This window comes from Haliotis rubra, unplaced genomic scaffold (assembly GCF_003918875.1).
Source record: "Haliotis rubra isolate DU_JTF1 unplaced genomic scaffold, ASM391887v1 Scf513, whole genome shotgun sequence".
Classification (NCBI taxonomy): domain Eukaryota; kingdom Metazoa; phylum Mollusca; class Gastropoda; order Lepetellida; family Haliotidae; genus Haliotis; species Haliotis rubra.
Genome location: NW_025767206.1, coordinates 305,777 through 325,134, shown reverse-complemented (window position 1 = coordinate 325,134; position 19,358 = coordinate 305,777). Strand labels below are relative to the sequence as shown.

Below are 19,358 nucleotides of genomic sequence, written 5' to 3'. Positions count from 1 at the left end.
AGGAGGCGGCTTGGTTATCTTGTTTCTAAAAACAAACGAAGGTGTTTAGAAAACTTAAAGCTGGATATGATTGATAGAGGAACTGTGGCTGTCTGTAAGGAGACAATTAGAACTGAGCTGCATGCAATGGGTTGGCAGAAAAGTCGAGGAATTCCATCACCAATCATGATACCTGAACAAAAGGAGCGAAGGTTGAACTGGTGCTTACAGCATAGAAATTTTAACTGGGACAATGTGATTTTCTCAGATGAAAGTTCTGTGTGGCTGTTTCCTAATACACTGAAATTCTGAACCAAACAAGCTAAAAACCTTTGTATCAGCGCCCAAAGTACAGTCCGAAATTTAACGTGTGTGGTGGCATATAGATCTGTGTTAGGGGCAACGCCCCTCTGTGTATTTGAAGGGAATATGAAGAGTGAGCGGTACACAGATATTCTCAATGGACATTTACTTCCATCTGCTCACGTGTTCTATGGAAAGCTTTGGATTTTCCAGCAGGACAACGACCCAAAGCATCGCTCAAAGCATTCACAGGCCTGGTTTCGGACCCAAAATATGACATTATTAGATTGGCCAAGCTATAACCCTGACCTAAATCCAATTGAAAGTGTTTGGGGACTTATGCAGAAAAGTGTCAATAAGAAAAATCTGACAAATATTGCTGAAATGAAAGAAGAGGTGGTCCGATATTGGGACAGCATGGACCACGACTTTCTAACGTCTTTGATCAATAGTATGCCCCGCCGCATTGAAGCCTGCATTGCTGCCCATGGTGACTTGACAAAATACTAACTGTTCACCTGTCTTTGAATCTTGAGTTATGTTCTGCTAATATTCACATTTAATACGTGAGTAATGAGTCAGAAAAAAAATATTACATTCTTTAAATTCTCAATAATGTCTGGTTGTACTGTATATGTGTACTCATCAACCGACAGTGACGTCACTCTATTGTTCTTAGGGGACACTTTTTCTCTTAATATCCTCAAATCTGATACAATCTCGTTTCCTCGGGCAATTATCTAAATAATGTCCCTCTGTCCCGGGCAATTATCTTAATAACGTCCCTGTGCCCCGGGCATTATCTTAATAACGTCCCTCTGCCTGGGGATTTTCTGAGGAATTGCCCTTGAGTTTGAATTATTACTTGTTTTGAAGATTGATACGACTTTGTCTTGCCATCACTAAACGCGATCTTAAAATATGACATTATTGACAATTTCCAACATGTAGTGCAGACACCCGGTTTCGAACCCTCAACCCTTCGCTTACTAGCTTGGCGGTTTTAATCCACTAGGCTACGAAGGATCAACGGCCCTTGGGCATTTCCCGCGGGAAGCGGGCTTACTTTTCAATAATGCCCACGGGTCATGTTATATCCTACACATATTTCACAGCAGTAACTGTTGACCACTAGTTCTAGTCCCGATTGTCATGGACCTGTGAATGTCCAGGTTAGAATATTGCTCTTCAGTAACCCATGCTTGTCGTAAGAGGCGACTAACAGGATCGGGTGGTCAGGCTCGCAGACTTGGTTGACACATGTCATCGTATCCCAATTGCGCAGATCGATGCTCATGTTGTTGATCACTGGATTTTCTGGTCCAGACTCGATTATTTTCAGACCGCCGCCATATGGCTGGAATATTGCTGAGTGCGGCGTAAAACTAAACTCACTCACTCCAGACCCGGCGCTTATTAGAGGCCCCCTCTCCTGTGCGCTTATTGGGTGTCATTACCGTAATTGTTATAGTTAACTGCTTTACTCCCGGCGCTTATTATAGGGGCTCGGTGCTTATTATAGGAAATACGGTATTCAGACAAAGCGTTAGTCTAGGTTTTATGCTGCTAGGAATATTGCAGCATACGGTAAACTCTGGAAACATGCTTCGCATGTAGATCATTGTGCACGGGCAACCTACCCAACCGCCCCTATGCACCTTCGTGAAGAATTTGTATTGAAAAGCCCATGCTTGTCGTAAGAGGCGGTTGTAACAAGATCGGGTGGTAAGTCTCGCTGGGACTCTTGGTTGGTACTTGCCATCGTATCCTACAAACTCTGTATTCTCTAGAAACCGCCAAAGGCGGTATACATGAGATAAGCGTATATACATTTACATAATATACAAGATAGCAGCTTATAAATAACAACAATATTTCATTTTTTAAATGCATGCATTAAATATGGGATTCAGTAATTTAGAAAGGCCTTTAAGGTCGCTTATGCTGGTAGTAGACAAGAGTTTCTTTGAGATAAACAAATTTAAGTATTCTAAGTATTTAGCTTCAGAGATTGATATCGCAGGTGGAGAAAAGCTTCACATCTAAAGAAGTAGTGAAACTCGTCTCCAACAGCGTTTGAAACACAAAGTGGACATTGTCGGTCTTCACGTGGAATGATCAACCATCGGCCTGTCTCAATTGGTAATTTATGGTTAGATGTTCTGAACTTTAAACTTGGGTAATATATATATATATGCTTTTTGGAAGAAGAAGATATTTTTCTGAGATTGGTTGCGTTTTGAAATGTTTATAATAATCACCCTTGAAACTTGAATCAACATTAGACTTCCAATTTTGGAAAAACGGGGATCTGTAGGTGTTTTCGAACACTGAGACAAGCCAGGGCTTCGAGCATATATACAGACGGATTTAGAAACACGTATAATAGTCCGCAAACATCAAGGATATGTTTCACAAAACGTAACCATGGGATTTTATATGTATTGTCACAGATGTGGTTAACACAGTCATATATAATCTGGGATGGTTTCCAATATGTGTTCTCAGAGGATAATTTATGCTAATGTCAAATAAATCGCTTATAGATTTTGATACCCAAGGCTCTCTTCCAAAATCACCGTAAAGCATATAATTTGGGGTGCTTTTTCTCAAACCGGAAGCTAATTTCAGAAACTTTAAGTGAATTGTTTCTATTATATCCAAGTTCTCGTGTCCCCATATCTCTGAGCCATACAAGAGAATTGGAACAACCATAACATCAAATGCATCTAAAAGGCAATGTAAAGGTAAATTAACGTTCCTGGATTTCTTAAATACAATAGGTAGCGCTTTCTGTAAGTGCTTTAATTGCTTGGACAAATCGCCCATTCCTGTGGAATTTAATTCCCAGGCAGCATCCGTTACGTATAGATCGATGCGCATGGTGGTCATGATTATTATTATATATGGGTATATACTGCTATAGTCCATCCCATCTACATGCATGCTCAAAGGCTGTTTTTTCCCTCGATCACTGGATGTCAACCTCAACGGCACATCGTATTTTCAATTAATAGGCGCACAAAGTTAATGTTTCTTTCCCATCCTTACGAGGTGCTCATTCACAGCTGGGTGGTGGTGGGGAATTGGGTTTAACGTCGTGCTTGAGAATATTTCGCTCATGTGACGACGTGCATGCGTCTCGATGTGTATGTGCGGCTGCTTGTACTAGCCCAGACTGAAGCTGGTTTTATAGTGCTAGCCCACTGAGATACCATGCCGCAGTGAAGCATGAATACCCCACTCAGACACATTATACTCCGACTCCGAGCCGACCAGTCCTTGTTGTACCCATTAATCCCGAGCGCCAGGCAGGGACCAACAAGTACCATATGTTAACGTCTTTTGGTATGACGCGGTCGGGGATCGAACCCGCGACTTTCCGCACTCCGGGCGGACGCTCTAACCACTACACCACGGAGGCGGTCCACAGCTGGGTGGACTGGGACAAATAGTCATAGTACTTTGTCCATGTTTTACTGCACGTTGCTGTACCCGCAGCTCGGTGTTTGTACGTATTCATGTGGCCATGACGTCAGTCATTAGATTGTCTGGTCCAAACTTTTGTTTGTTGTGTAACGCCGCACTCAACAATAACTATATGACGGCATGTCTAGACCAGACATCCCAGTGATTAACATCATGAGCATCGATCTACGCTACTGGGATGTCTACTTAGATCTTGCTCGTTGGTAATTCCCATTTACACAATTTAAGGAAGTTACGATTCTTTCCTTGACGACCCCTTAAAATCAGGGGTTAGAATTGGTCTTCAGTAACCGATTGGGTGGTCAGGCTCGCTGACGTGCTTGACACGTGGTGGGGTAGCCTAGTGGTAAAAGCGTCCGCTCGTCACGCCGAAGACCAGGGTTTGCTTCCCCACATCCATGGGTACAATGTGTGAAGCCCATTTCTGGTGTTCCCCGTCGTGATATTGCTGGAATACTGCTTAAAAACGGCGTAAAACCAAACTCACTCACTCCCCATGCTGGGTTTTCAGGTCCAGATTGATTTGAATATTTCTGATTTGTTTTCACTGAATTCGAATTTTACTGTTTGATATTTATTTTTAAATTCCGATCAGTTGTCAGGGTGAATTCCATATCATGTCTTCAAAATATGTGACAGCATAACTATTTTTGAATTAGCAGAAAGTAAATACGAACGAATTTTCTTGAATCGACGAAGTCATTCTATATCAACTAGGCTCCGTCTCCACACTGTTTCGCGGCGCAAACGAAGCCGCGCACCAGCTTAGGATTTCCCATGGCTGCAAATACAAACTTCCTGGTCTTGGCTTCCTGTGTAGCAAACTCATGCGCGAAGGTTCGAGAAACATCGAACAAAAACGTGCAGATATTAGTCTAATCACAACGTAATACCCACAGTGTCCAGAAGTGTGTTAAAGGAGTAAGATCAAACCAACAGTAAACAACTAGATTGTTACTGAATCTCAGTACAGAAAGGCGTTTAGAAGAGATCCTACTTTGTGGCGAGAATCAGTTGTGACGAGTTGAGATCGAATCTGATTTTACTCCGGTAAGAGGGCTAACTGTTTTACTTCCATGTACTTTGGTGTTGATGAATATTTTAGTGTTCTACTAATATTTGTAAATTTACGTAAGATGTGATGAAAGATACGAAACAACGTCTAGCATATTACGCCATAGCAGAGGGCTGCCAGCTGGTCGTGAAGCCATTCACTGCATTGTCTATTCTAAATATCAATGCGGCTGGTAAGCGGGATGAAATTAAATCAAAACTGATAAAGAGCTTATTCAGACCTATTTATATTGTAAACATACTCCAGTTACTTTCAGTTTCGAACATATATTTATGTATCAAGCATATAAAATTACGGGAAAGTTACTTTCGTTTTAAAACCTTTCTTTTGCAGATAAAAATACGGATATTACATATATATACATTGGTAGCATATTTTCAGGGTGTGTTATGTGGAGGGGCTGTTGTATGACACAGGTCAGCATTTCTTCACATTTTGTTATTTTTTCAGATATACCATGATAATGAGCCAATATTGTTATCAAAGTAATAATCTGGATCTTCCCCTGGTACAGCCTTGTGTTGTATCTAAAAATAGCCTATTATATAGATGTATACAAAGGACCAGAAGGCATATTGTCAATGCTGGTCTGCCTACAAGAGTACATGTCTGGAAATACTCAAATGGACTTTGTAAACATTTGCTGTGGATTGCTAAGTCATACACAGTTATAGCCAATAATACCTACGGTGAAACCTGTCTGGACCTTTTATTATGGACTCCCATATTAATACCTCCTGTTTCGAGTATTACTTCTTACTTGGCTTACATGTACATATAGAGACACTTTGCCCTTGATTTATGAATTTGGTGGAAAATTACTGCGTCTAAAATTGAATTTAATTGAGTCCCAAATGTTTATTTTTTGTTTGTGTCCAGTTTTTCCACTCAGTCACAAAGTAGCATGTGAAACCAGAAAAAAATAGAAACAAGGTCTACATCTTCTCAGCTAAGGAAACCAAACCTTTCTGTATATATTTCATTTTGTGTGCCTACAAATATACAAGAAATATTGTTTAACAACAACAGTATAACCAAATATTGACTTCTGGGCTTGCTTTGTTTTTAGCTGTATTTGATGGAAAGTATTGATTGAATTCAGGCTTCGATTTTTGTAAATAAGATATGTACACTGCTGCTTGGTGGTCATATTGATGTGACACACTTTCGACGGCATGTGAACAGATGTTCAGCTGTAGTCACCTGCAACCACAGTTTATGCAGAATTACTTAAAAAATATGCTTCATTTATATACGACCATAACAACCAGATCAAAGGGTGTAAATAACCCTACCCAAGGTTAATGATAAAATGCAAGTTCATACTCAAAGGCTATCTGGAGCACTAATGTGCTGGCACAGATCTTGTTCAACCCGTTTTGAGCTTGAGGAGGACTTGTAAGGCCACTACAGTTGCGAGTTAGGAAACAGACAGACAGATGTTTTATTTAAGTCTCACCTCATATAAAAGTACAGATATATAGACATAATATACATAAAATGAGCCACCCTTTAAGGGTTATGAGAGACTATTACTTAGAAGTGACATATATGATAAAAGTAACAATATAAAATTAGCCATATAAAAGATGTTTTCTTTTTTGAAGTATATAAAAGCAGGTCTTTGGCTGTAAAATAAACATGTTTTTTAAATAGTAAAATAGTTTTTCATTATCACATAGATCTAGGAAGTTGGGATAGGTGAAACACATATGGCCATATTATTATAGTATATTTATATACCGCACATATCCACGTAACTGGTGCATGCTCAAGGCACTGGTATTTTTTCCCTCGATCATTGGATGTCAATCTCAACGGCACATCGTATTATCAATCTCAACTCCCTGGGGAGTATACAACTCTTGCTGCCACTAGGTGCACCGAGTTATTGTGGCTTTCTCATCCTAACGAGGTACCCATTCACAGTTGGGTGGACTGGGACACATAGTCACAGTACTTTGTCCAAGTTTACTGCATATTGCTGTACCCGCAACTAGGTGTTTGCACGTATTCATGTGGCCACCATCTCGTCACTTACCAACGGGTTTCATGGGTTCTTTTAAGTGCACAGGGTTATGTACTGTACACTACGGGTTGTGACAACACTGAAAGAGTCTGCACACAAAGTTGACTTCAAGGTTTTTACACCCGGTCACAGGTGGGCTCGATCCCGGCACCTCAACCTTGCTTGATCACTAGCCTGGCGCCTTAGCCAGCCAAACGCACTATAATTCAAAAAGCTCACTGTTGAACATTGCTATGAGTGACATGTCACACAGTTTACAGATACAATTCTAACCATGACATTAATATCTTTGTTTGAATTTTTCGCAAAAAAGGATAAACAGTAGTTACCTTTGTGTGTTTCTGAATCATTTACATCATATATTATACAAAGGTATGTCCTCCAGGTGATGTTTTCCCATAAGCATGATGAGATATTTATCCCAATGTTTACACAGTTAATACTGTCTGTCTGTAATCCAGTGAAGCAATTTAAAAGCATCTGTTCTGCTTTATAAAGAAGTTATTAGCCCTAATCCTTGAGCCTCCACACTAGTCAGCTTAAAGTTTACAGACTAAGCCCTACAAATTGACAACTATTGTGTTACTAATAGTATTTAATTAACTAACTGGTTCGTTAATCTGATAAACAGGCAGTAACTATGTTGCCATGGAAACATGTGTCCACAGCCTAGCATGTTATGTATAATAAGAATTAACGTAGGTTGTTGGAGAGTGTTAGAAAGATCTTGGAGAGTGTTGGACTGAATTGATTCAGTGTTGTCTCTCATTACTGGTGGCTGTGAGGACCAAGGTGTCTGGAGTAGAGACTGGTAATAGGCTATCTTTGTTTATGTTGATACATCAGGCCAAATAAGAAAAATGTTGTGGTTCCGATTACAGCTCTTTAAAATTTAGGGAAGGTAATTCAGATTTTTTTTTACATTTTACATTTTTTTTAGAAGTAAAGTACAAACTAATAACACGTAAAAATTTTATCAATGTGTAATTGTTTATTTAATCAAGCTTGTGGCCATCATGTCGACTTTCTCTGTCAGAATGACCGATGTCTGTCTGCGCCGTGAAGAAACAATGGCATCTTAAACCAATTCCCATTGGCAGCAAACTGCACTTTTTGTTGCTAGTATGTTCATGAAAAGCCATGTGTGTAATAAGCTATCTTTGTTTTTGTTAAAATATCATTAGCCCAGCTAGAAGATCAACTCCTGAAAGTCAGCCATTATCTTGCATTCAAACCAATTTCCATTGGCAGGCAAATTGCAGTTTTGTTGCTTGTATGTACATAAATACGATTTGTGGTCAAGATTTCAGTTTTAAATTCAGAGAGATGATTTGTTATGCATTCAGTGAAATTAATTGTTGCTTGTTCCGTTTTGTTTGCTGGGCCTGTTACAGTGGAATACAGGTCACATTAGGAAAAGCCATAATATCAGCTTTAGCTAGCATAATATGAATTGGTAAATTCTGGAACTTGGAGATATTATTACGATGTTCGTTGCTGACTTGTGGCAGGGTTTTACACAGACTTTGAAAAAAGAGTCATGGTGACTCACGGTATTTATTTTGGGGAGTCATTTTCAATGTTTGGGAGTCATGAAAGTTTTTAGTGTAACATGTATTTGTGTATATCAAAAAGCAAGAGTTTTGCAGAGATTTTGTTGTTTTGTGTTGTATTGCTATTTGATTGTTACCGGAAGTTAATAAATAGTTTATTTTCACAGTTCAAATCAGTCATAACAAAATCCAGTAAACTGAACAAATAATCATGCTTGTGATTTTTTCACTGTAGCATACAGTTATTAACATGAATTGAAAGAAATATCTAAATTAATGAAGACCTCATGAAAACTATCATTATTTGCTTATCAAATCAATTTTATTGAACTGAATTCTGGGGGTCACTCATAAACCTTGTGTCAAGCTTGACTTGTATGATAATATTTTGAGTCTTTTACAAAATTGTTGCGTCAAATTTGCAGGAATCACGTGTCATGTAAAACCCTGCTTGTGGTAGTGTTGCTGTGGTAGTGCAGGGGTGGAAATAACCCATTGCCCGACGCCCGAGTCCAGTGTTTTTTTCTGTCGGGCAAGCAAATTTGTATATCACACTGTACCGGTGTCCAGTTGATATTCCAATGTTAATTATGTTGTTTATTTAAAAAATCGACAAGAAAATGGCCAGTATAGTTGAAAAATGATCAGGGCAAGTGATTTTACATGTGCCACTGTAACGGAGTACACTCTCAATTTTAAAGTTATTTCCACCCCTGTAGTGTTCCTTTGAGCCTATCCAGATAAATCTTTGTTAGAGCTGCGATGAATCCACTGTGAGGTGAACATGATACATCACGAATATAAATATGATTACAAATTACAACAGCTGATGCAGGGTTTTACCAGATGCGCAAATGTGATTATATTACGCACATATGTAGAGAATAGAAACAAATTTCTAAGCTCTAAGGATGCTTTGTACAACAGCACCCTGGTCACATGTTATGGGGTGACGATGAGATCGCTAGAGGGAGGAGACATGAATTATTTTACATCTTTATGGGGGATTCCGTTTGGGGGCTTGTTACATTAAAATGGGTCAAGAAAACATGATTTTCCTAAGACCGTCACCATATCATAAATGACCTTTCCCAAATTGGAGAGATAAACTCAAACTCGATTCATGCTGTTTCCCAAGTATCTTCATGAAGTGAAATTACACCTAAAACATTGATTATGTATAAGAATTAGATTTATGAAAATGGAATATCACTGCGAGAGGGACGCACAATATTATTGAGTGTAGCCACACCACATCTATGACTTTGCTAAATGTTTGGTTGTATCTTTCAGAGCAGTTACGTGCATCATTTCACCCATCAGTCCACATGATCAATGATTCATTCCTGGCTTTAAAGAACTTATCGTACAAAACATACAGTTCTGTACACCATTACTTCACCCGGACCCTCATATTGCCTGCAAAACTAATAATTAGGGGTCCCTGTGACCCCTATGTTTGTGGACTGCCTCCGTAGTGTAGTGGTTAGAGCGTCCACCCAGAGAGTGGAAGGTCGCGGGTTCGATCCCCGACCGCGTCATACCAAAAAGATGTTAAAATATGGTACTTGTTGGTCCCTGGCGCTTGGCATTAAAGGGTACGACAAGGAGTTGGCTCGGAGTCAGTATAATGTGTCTGAGTGGGGTATTCATGCTCACTGCGGCATGGTATCTCAGTGGGCTAGCACTATAAAACCAGCTTCAGTCTGGGCTAGTACAAGCAGCCGTACATACACACGCATGCACGTCGTCATATGAGTGAAATATTCTCAAATACGACGTTAAACCCAATTTCACCTCACCTCACTCCATGTTTGTGAGTCACGGTAAAACCGTGTGAAGTGTTATTCAATATATTCAGTTAACCATTAACAAAATATCACAACAATGACTAGTGACCACGTTACTGTCGAGTTCAGTTAATAAGCGCTGGCCTTTATCCTGCCTTGACATTTATTGAATTTGGGCATTATTTATAAAACTGCCTATACATAATGGTATATCCGCTAGTCTGCCAGGACAATACATCAACAGCTGGCCTGTTATTGTATATGTTACCCAATATTCATACTCATTACCCGATATTTGTGATATGTATCATTTTTGCCTGGTTACTAGTGGATTTGCTGCGAAGCTAGTGTGCACAGTATACTGCTATTTTAACTTATATGATCCTTCACATTGTTGAACTGGACCTGTGCTTAAAAAAATAAATTCCCATTAAAACAGTCCCAAGGTTTTGTGATTCTTAGTTAGAATAGGTACCTAGGAACTTGTTCTGTATACAAATGCATTTTTATTTGGTATCCAATGGAAGACATACAATAGTGTTGCAGTGAGTGAGTATGGTTTTACGCCACTTTTAGCAATATTCCAGCAATATAGCGGCGGGGGACACCAGAAATGGGCTTCACACATTGTACCCATGTGAGGAAACGAGCCAGGGTCTTCGGTGTAGGGGGCAGTGGGGTAGGCAAGTGGATATTGTTTTCGCTCGTCTCGCCGAAGACCCGGGTTCGATTCCCCACTTGGGTACAATACGTGAACCCAATTTCTGGTGTCCCCTTCTGTGATATTGCTGGAATATTGCTAAAAGCAGCGTAAAACCAAACTCACTCACTTACTCTTATGCTTTAACCACTGGGCAACCCCACTGGACAGGAGTGTGGCTGGGACAGACTTAGGGACTTTCGTTTGATTTAGTGGCATCAAATAAAATGTTCCTCATGATATCGATCACTAATTGCATCAGTTTGATTTGATTATTCACAGGCTTTGATTATTTATATACCAAGAACATTGTTGGGTGTGGCACAAAATTATTTTTTGTTCACATCAAAATTAAAACAGAATTTCAGTGTGCGAAATTTACGCAGGTCCTGTGGTCCCTGGTTAGTAAAAATTCATCAAGACCACCAAGTGATAAGTTTGCAGTGGTCCTGGTAGCCAGTGAATTTTGTATTGATAGTTAAGTAAATCTACAAATGTTATTTTGGCCCAGGGAAGTAAGGCAGGACCACTAATTATTGTCCACTCACTGGTCCTGTGAGATATTTTGAAAGGTTTCTTTCCCTGGAATTGATGTACAGATTGTGTTGTTCAATGTATGTTTTATTTTGTAGGAGTGTGACATATTGCTGTGACAACCCACACAAGTAATCATGGTGAAGGAGACAGCTTTCTATGAACTCCTGGGGGTCAACCCGTCGTCCACACCAGAAGAGATCAAGAAGGCATACAGGAAGCTGGCTCTCAAATTCCATCCTGATAAAAACCCCAACGAGGGAGAGAAGGTGGGTTTCATAATAATTATTACTTGAAAATCATTAGAACTGACTAGTGAGTGAGTGAGAGTTTAGTTTTGTGCCGCTTTTAGCAATATTCCAGCAATATCACAGCAGGGGACACCAGAAATGGGCTTCACACATTGTACCCATGTGGGGAATCGAACCCGGTTCTTCAGCGTGACGAGCGAGAGCTTTAACCACTAGGCCACTGATTAGCATATGAATTGATAGATGTATGTATGTAGACAGCTCTTGTAAACAGGGATCAGCTGTGTCTCTGTGTTGCTATGGTTTCATGGGTACTACATCACGGAAATGTGTTTATGTGCACCGAAACCTTTGATGTTTTAACACACTGTGTCGCAACTGGAAATTGGCTGGTGCAATTAGGTTTGTTTTAGGTTGCACCTGGGGCAAGTAGGTTCACATCTCTTAAATCGAGCCCTGCTGTATCATGTGTGTATGTACCTTCAGATGGATATATTCACAATAAACATCAGGGCTGACCCATTTTCAAATTCGCTGGCCTTGACAGTTTGTCATAGAGAGCTTTTGCTCTGTAATGTTTATATTGTATGTTATGGAATATACACCTTCAGTGAAAAATTGTCTTTTTATATTTCGGGGCAATAAGCATTTGTAAAAGGTGCTGTCCGACCCAATGTAGAGACCTTACGCCATTAGGACTGCAATGAATCCACTATGAGATTGAAAACGATACAAGAAACTGTATCGAAACGTCGTGCTCTAGAATGAAAGAAGTTGTCATCAACTAAGAATTCTTACTTGAAGGGGCGGTGGGGTAGCCTAGTGGTTAAAGCGTTGGCTCGTCACGCCGAAGACCTGGGTTCGAATCCCCACATGGGTACAATGTGTGAAGCCCATTTCTGGTGTTCCCTGCTGTGATGTTGCTGGAATATTGCTAAAAGCGCGTAAAACCAAACTCAGTCAGTCAGTCAGTCAGTCAGTCTTACTTGAAAACGATACAAGAACCTGTATTGAAATGTCGTGTCTAGAATAAAAGAAGTTGTCATCCATATATACTTGTTCTATCTGACTTCCAACTTCTAACATGCCACCTAAAGAAGTCGCTATAATCATTGTATTGTATGTTATGGAATATAGACCATCAGTGAAATGTTCCCTTTTTACAGTTCAAGGCAATAAGCATGGCGTACGAGGTGTTATCCGACCCAAAGAAGAGGCAGATTTACGACCAGGGAGGGGAGGACGCCATCAAGGGAGGGGGGACAGGTGGGGAGGGATTCCATTCTCCCATGGACATTTTTGACATGTTCTTCCACGGAGGGTCACGGAGACATAGGCAGCCTTCAAAGGGCAAGGACATAGTGCACAAGGTCAAGGTTACACTTGAGGAACTGTACAATGGTGCCACACGGAAACTGGCTTTGCAGAAAAACATCATTTGTGGGAACTGTAATGGTATGTTGTTGTATTTTTCATGTTAGTATCCTGATTTATTGAGACTCATGATGTGAATCCCTGGGTTGTCTGGTCCAGACTTGATTATTTACAGGACATAGTTATATAGCTCGAATGATACTACAGGGGTTCAAATTTGTTTTAAAAAGCTACTTGCCACAGGGAAAGTGACTTTAAGAAAGTAACTTGTCCTGACTAATTTTCCACTAGCCCTGATTTTATGACATAGTCATGATGATGTAATTATGAAAGAAAAAATCAGCATGGTATTTGATGTTAATGTTTACTGGACTATTTATCGAGAAGTGATAAATAGCAAGGAACGATAACTCTACTTTATTGTCATTGCGAAATTTAATAGCTACATTTTGAGCAGATATGAAATTAAATCCAAGTATATTTGCTGTTTGAAACCATAACTGGAACTTATCTAGTAGTCCACGGACAAGTAAGATACCATTATTTGATTGCCCGAAATGAAAACTGACTTGTCCCGGGCATCGGGCGATGGGATTTTTTAACCCTGGTACTAGTTGCCTATTCCATGTCCGGATTCTGATATGATGTTTTTCCATAACGTCTGGACTCTTGTTGTAAGATCCGACTAACAGAATGTGGTGGCCAGGCTCGCTGATTTTGCTTGACACACGTCTAGTCATGGTATCCCATGGTGTCTGGTCCAGACTCGGATATTATTTGCAGACTGCTGCCATATAGCTGAAATATTGCTGAGTCCGGCGCCAAACAACAAACAGTCCATAACTTCCGCAATTGTTGATGTAAACATGCTCATTATTAATGTGCTTTATCAAAATTTGTGAAAAATGCATTTGAAGATGAAACTGAAAGGCATAATACAGGAAGCTTGCTTCAAAACCGAAACTGGCAATTATGATGACTATTATACCAGATGAACATGCACTCTTTGATCAGGGATGTATTTGATTCAGACTTTGCCTTTTCTTGGTCAAGTACATAGAGATTATTACACGAGCAAGTGTGTCATACGACTTATACGAAACGAGTGTAAAATTTTGTATTGCCCGAGCGAGTGCAAGGGCAATGCACAGTTTTGCACGAGTTTCGTATAAGTCGTGTGGTACACTTGCAGAGGAATCATGTCTTTATTATCCATTTTATTCATGAACATTTGTGCAGTTTAACACAGTAAGCAAGTGTGACTGCCCTGTTTATTGACGTCACGCTCAATTGTTGACACTGGTTATGTTTCCCCATATGGATTATAAAGCAGGTTAGATGGGTCACACATTAGTGTGTTATTGAAACAACAGGAAGTAGGAAGATGCCAGTGAAGCTAAGAATTAGAATTCTGTTGCTCATAAAGGCAGCTTTGATCCAATGTTAGGTCCCGTGACAGGTTTGATTGCTATTGAATGCCTTTATCGGTTTGATTAGGACAAAACATCTACCTTCTATTTAATGCCTTAATCTGTTTGATTAGGACAAAACATCTACCTTCTATTGAATGCCTTTTGATCTCTACCTTCTATTTAATGAGGACAAAACATCTACCTTCTATTGAATGCCTTAATCTGTTTGATTAGGACAAAACATCTACCTTCTATTGAATGCCTTAATCTGTTTGATTAGGACAAAACATCTACCTTCTATTGAATGCCTTAATCTGTTTGATTAGGACAAAACATCTACCTTCTATTGAATGCCTTAATCTGTTTGATTAGGACAAAACATCTACCTTCTATTTAATGCCTTAATCGGTTTGATTAGGACAAAACATCTACCTTCTATTGAATGCCTTAATCTGTTTGATCAGGACAAAACATCTACCTTCTATTGAATGCCTTCATCTGTTTGATCAGGACGTGGTGGAGAATGCAGAAGGTGCGTGATCACTTGCACCAGTTTAAGGACAAAACATCTACGATGGTTCTGGGATGATGATTCAGGTGCACCGACTGGCACCTGGCATGGTACAACAGGTACAGTCTCGATGCTCGATGGTACAGCAGGTACAGTCTCGATGCTCGGAGTGTCGAGGTCAAGGGGAGATAATCAACCCCAAGCTGCGGTGTAAGACGTGTATTGGTAACAAGGTGGTCAAGGAGAGGAAGATACTGGAAGTCCATGTAGACAAAGGCAAGTACAGATCATGCTGGAGATTTACAGCGGGCTACAATGTTCAGCTGTTCCTGTCATGATTGTTTTGAGTAGTTCATGAACAAACTATGTACCAGGGATTGGGAAAGGCAGGGGCCATGGGCCATTTGCACATTAGAATAAAAAATTGCCCATTAAAATTTTGAATTTTACTTTTGATAGAAATGCAGTGACCCATTCTAAATTTAGAAAATGGCTGATAATCCTGAAAATGGCCCATTGTCAAAGTTTTCTTTCCCTGTCCCTGTATGTACCAAAGTTAACCTCAACAACATATCCCAAAGTTAATTTCAGCACCATGTAATGACATTAACATCAACACCATGTAATGATGTTAACATCAACACCATGCAATGACATTAACATCAACACCATGCAATGACGTTAACATCAACACCATGCAATGACATTGACATTAATGACATTAACATCAACACCATGTAATGACATTAACATCAACACCATGTAATGACGTTAACATCAACACCATGCAATGACGTTAACATCAACACCATGTAATGACGTTAACATCAACACCATGCAATGACGTTAACATCAACATGCAATGACGTTAATGCAATGACGTTAACATCAACACCATGTAATGACGTTAACATCAACACCATGTAATGACGTTAACATCAACACCATGCAATGACGTTAACATCAACACCATGTAATGACGTTAACATCAACACCATGCAATGATCGTTAACATCAACACCATGTAATGACGTTAACATCAACACCATTGACGTTAACATCAACACCATGTAATGACGTTAACATCAACACCATGCCGTTAACATCAACACCATGCAATGACGTTAACATCAACACCATGCAATGACGTTAACATCAACACCATGCAATGACGTTAACATCAACACCATGCAATGACATTAACATCAACACCATGTAATGACGTTAACATCAACACCATGCAATGACATCAACACCATAAATGACATTAACATCAACACCATGTAATGACGTTAACATCAACACCATGTAATGACGTTAACATCAACACCATGTAATGACGCCTTAACATCAACACCATGTAATGACGTTAACATCAACACCATGTAATGACATTAACATCAACACCATGTAATGACGTTAACATCAACACCATGTAATGACGTTAACATCAACACCATGTAATGACGTTAACATCAACACCATGTAATGACGTTAACATCAACACCATGTAATGGCGTTAACATCAACACCATGCAATGGCGTTAACATCAACACCATGTAATGACGTTAACATCAACACCATGCAATGACATTAACATCAACACCATGTAATGACGTTAACATCAACACCATGCAATGACATTGACATTAACATCAACACCATGTAATGACGTTAACATCAACACCATGCAATGACGTTAACATCAACACCATGTAATGACGTTAACATCAACACCATGCAATGACATTAACATCAACACCATGCAATGGCATAATGACGTTAACATCAACACCATGTAATGACGTTAACATCAACACCATGTAATGACGTTAACATCAACACCATGCAATGACATTAACATCAACACCATGCAATGACATTAACATCAACACCATGTAATGACGTTAACATCAACACCATGTAATGACGTTAACATCAACATGCATTGACGACGTTAACATCAACACCATGCAATGACGTTAACATCAACACCATGCAATGACGTTAACATCAACACCATGTAATGACGTTAACATCAACACCATGTAATGACGTTAACATCAACACTACACTACTGTACACAGTGTTGATGTTGCTAAGTGTGTTGTAGCCAATGTCAACACTGTTGTATTATGCCTACGATACTGTGACTGGAACCTTCCCGGGTGTCATGTAGTAAACGTCCCTTATGTGCTATGCAGGTATGAAGGACCAGCAGCAGATTCGATTCACAGCAGAAGGGGACCAGGAACCGGGGCTGGAACCTGGGGACATCATCATCGTCCTGGACCAGAAACCGCACAGCACCTTCCAACGCCATGGCAACGACCTCATCATGAAGATGAATGTAGAGCTTGTAGACGCCTTGTGTGGGTTTGTCCGCCCCATTGAAACACTGGACCAGAGAGTACTCAAAATCACAAGTCATCCGGGTGAGGCATCCATACAACTCGGTGCGGTGGGGTAGCCTAGAGGTAAATGCGTTCGGTCGTCATGGCGAAGACCCGGATTGGATTTCCCACATAGATATATGTGACCGAGTGAGGTTTTTGTACCTATGTGGGAAATTGAACCCAGGTATCTGGCGTGACAATCCAAGGCTTTTCCCCCACCACCAATTGGTTAAGGCAATTGCTAGTGATGACAAATATGCTGGTGTACCCCCATGAATACCATGTGTAAACTCATTTGGGGCCCTGGTTCCATACAGACTATAGTTGTCGTGGACTAAATTGTTTTATTCTTCATATATAGTTCAGTTTGTGCATCCAGTGGTTAGAATAGGTCCACTCTGCCATCTTGACGTGACTAAATCAGAATTTTCTTTCTCAAAGGAAAGTGTTAATTATATATTCTTCTTTTTTCTCTTTCCAGGTGAAGTAGTGAAGCACGAAGATGTAAAGTGTGTTCTCAATGAAGGAATGCCAATCTACCGCGACCCATTCTCTAAGGGACGGCTTGTTATTCAGATGACCGTTAACTTCCCAAAAAGCAACTTTGCAACCGAAAAACAACTCAGGGTGATCAGGAACATTTTGCCAAAACCTGAAGAAGTGATTGTATCTGATGATGCAGAGGAATGTGATCTTGTGACCTTTGACCCCAATGCCTCCAAGAATTCGAGACACGGACAGGCTTATGATGAGGATGATTATCACCCAGGTCAACAGCGTGTACAGTGCGCTTCTCAGTAACCATGGTGATTCTGAGCATCGACAGACGAACAAGTGAACTTTTTCAGGACAAAATTTTATCGTGGATGTGACATGTATTGAAATAGATGTAACATTTTTGTCTCATGTTTTGGGCCTAGTTCTGTATCGTAGTCTTTACATATGACTCTGAGTGAAAGTGATGGAGAAAAGCCTTCAAGTTGGTTTCTATCAATGTTTTGAGGACAAGTATTTTTTTATTGTGTGTTGCTAGTCTGCACGGGGAGGGGTTCTACACTTGGGTAGCCTAGTGGTTAAAGTGTTAAAGATTCCCCACATGGGTACAATGTGTGAAGCCCAGTTCTGGTCTCCTGCTGTGATATTGAGATGTTTTTCACATGGTTAGATCTTCCCCACATGGAAGAATTTATGTCAGAAAATGTTCTTCAAACTATGTGATTTATCTATTGAGAAGTGGATATCATTTTCTTTTAAAATAATTCCAAAAAGTTGTAAAATAAATATTATTGTTCTCTATATAAATTCTCAGCATTGTTGAATAACAAAACCCATACTATACTTCAAAACTTGTCCATGTTTGCTTACTATGCCATGTTGTTTAGGACAGAATATATCTCAGAACACAATGTAACCTAAAGTTGATTATTTTCCCTTCTTCATGTATATTATCCGTGCGTGTAAATATTGATTTATAAAAGCATTGTACTACAGGCCTGTGGCCTTTCAGTACCGGAAATAAATATAACTGATATTGCTGGAACATTGCTAAAACTGGTGTAAAACCTAACTCTGCACAGGGAATAGGTAGGAACTGAATAAAACACCATCTGTTTTTGGTTCAGAATGCAACTAACATGTTTTTCTGTAGCTCGAGTGCAGTGGTTGCAGTATCTAAATGACAGGAAAATGGATGGCTGTTTTTAAAAAGACGGGAGAAAAATGCTGAAAGCACAATTAATTCCTGTATTTGGATGTCCTTATGATAAAATCATAAACGATATGTTTCCATTAAAGTTTGTTCACTTATTTCAAGGGTTGTTAATATGTACATGTATTCAACAGGGTGAAACACTGATATAAAAATTGTTCAATTGTAGACACTTATTTATGTCTGATGGGATCGGGTCGTCAGGCTCGCTGGCTTGGTTGACATGTCATCGGTTCCCAATATCTGAATAATT

General features: G+C 39.7%; 1 protein-coding gene across 1 annotated transcript; it reads left to right on the top strand.

The window, feature by feature from the left end:
• Positions 1–4,560: 4,560 nt before the first annotated feature.
• On the top strand, positions 4,561–18,475 carry LOC124292318 (dnaJ homolog subfamily A member 1-like). The gene is given in 8 exon segments (XM_046729388.1): positions 4,561–4,849; positions 11,551–11,721; positions 12,870–13,158; positions 15,000–15,064; positions 15,066–15,119; positions 15,150–15,276; positions 17,206–17,436; positions 17,879–18,475. Coding segments are annotated over 7 exon segments (1,218 nt in total). The 5' UTR covers positions 4,561–4,849; positions 11,551–11,589; the 3' UTR covers positions 18,199–18,475.
• Positions 18,476–19,358: the final 883 nt, after the last annotated feature.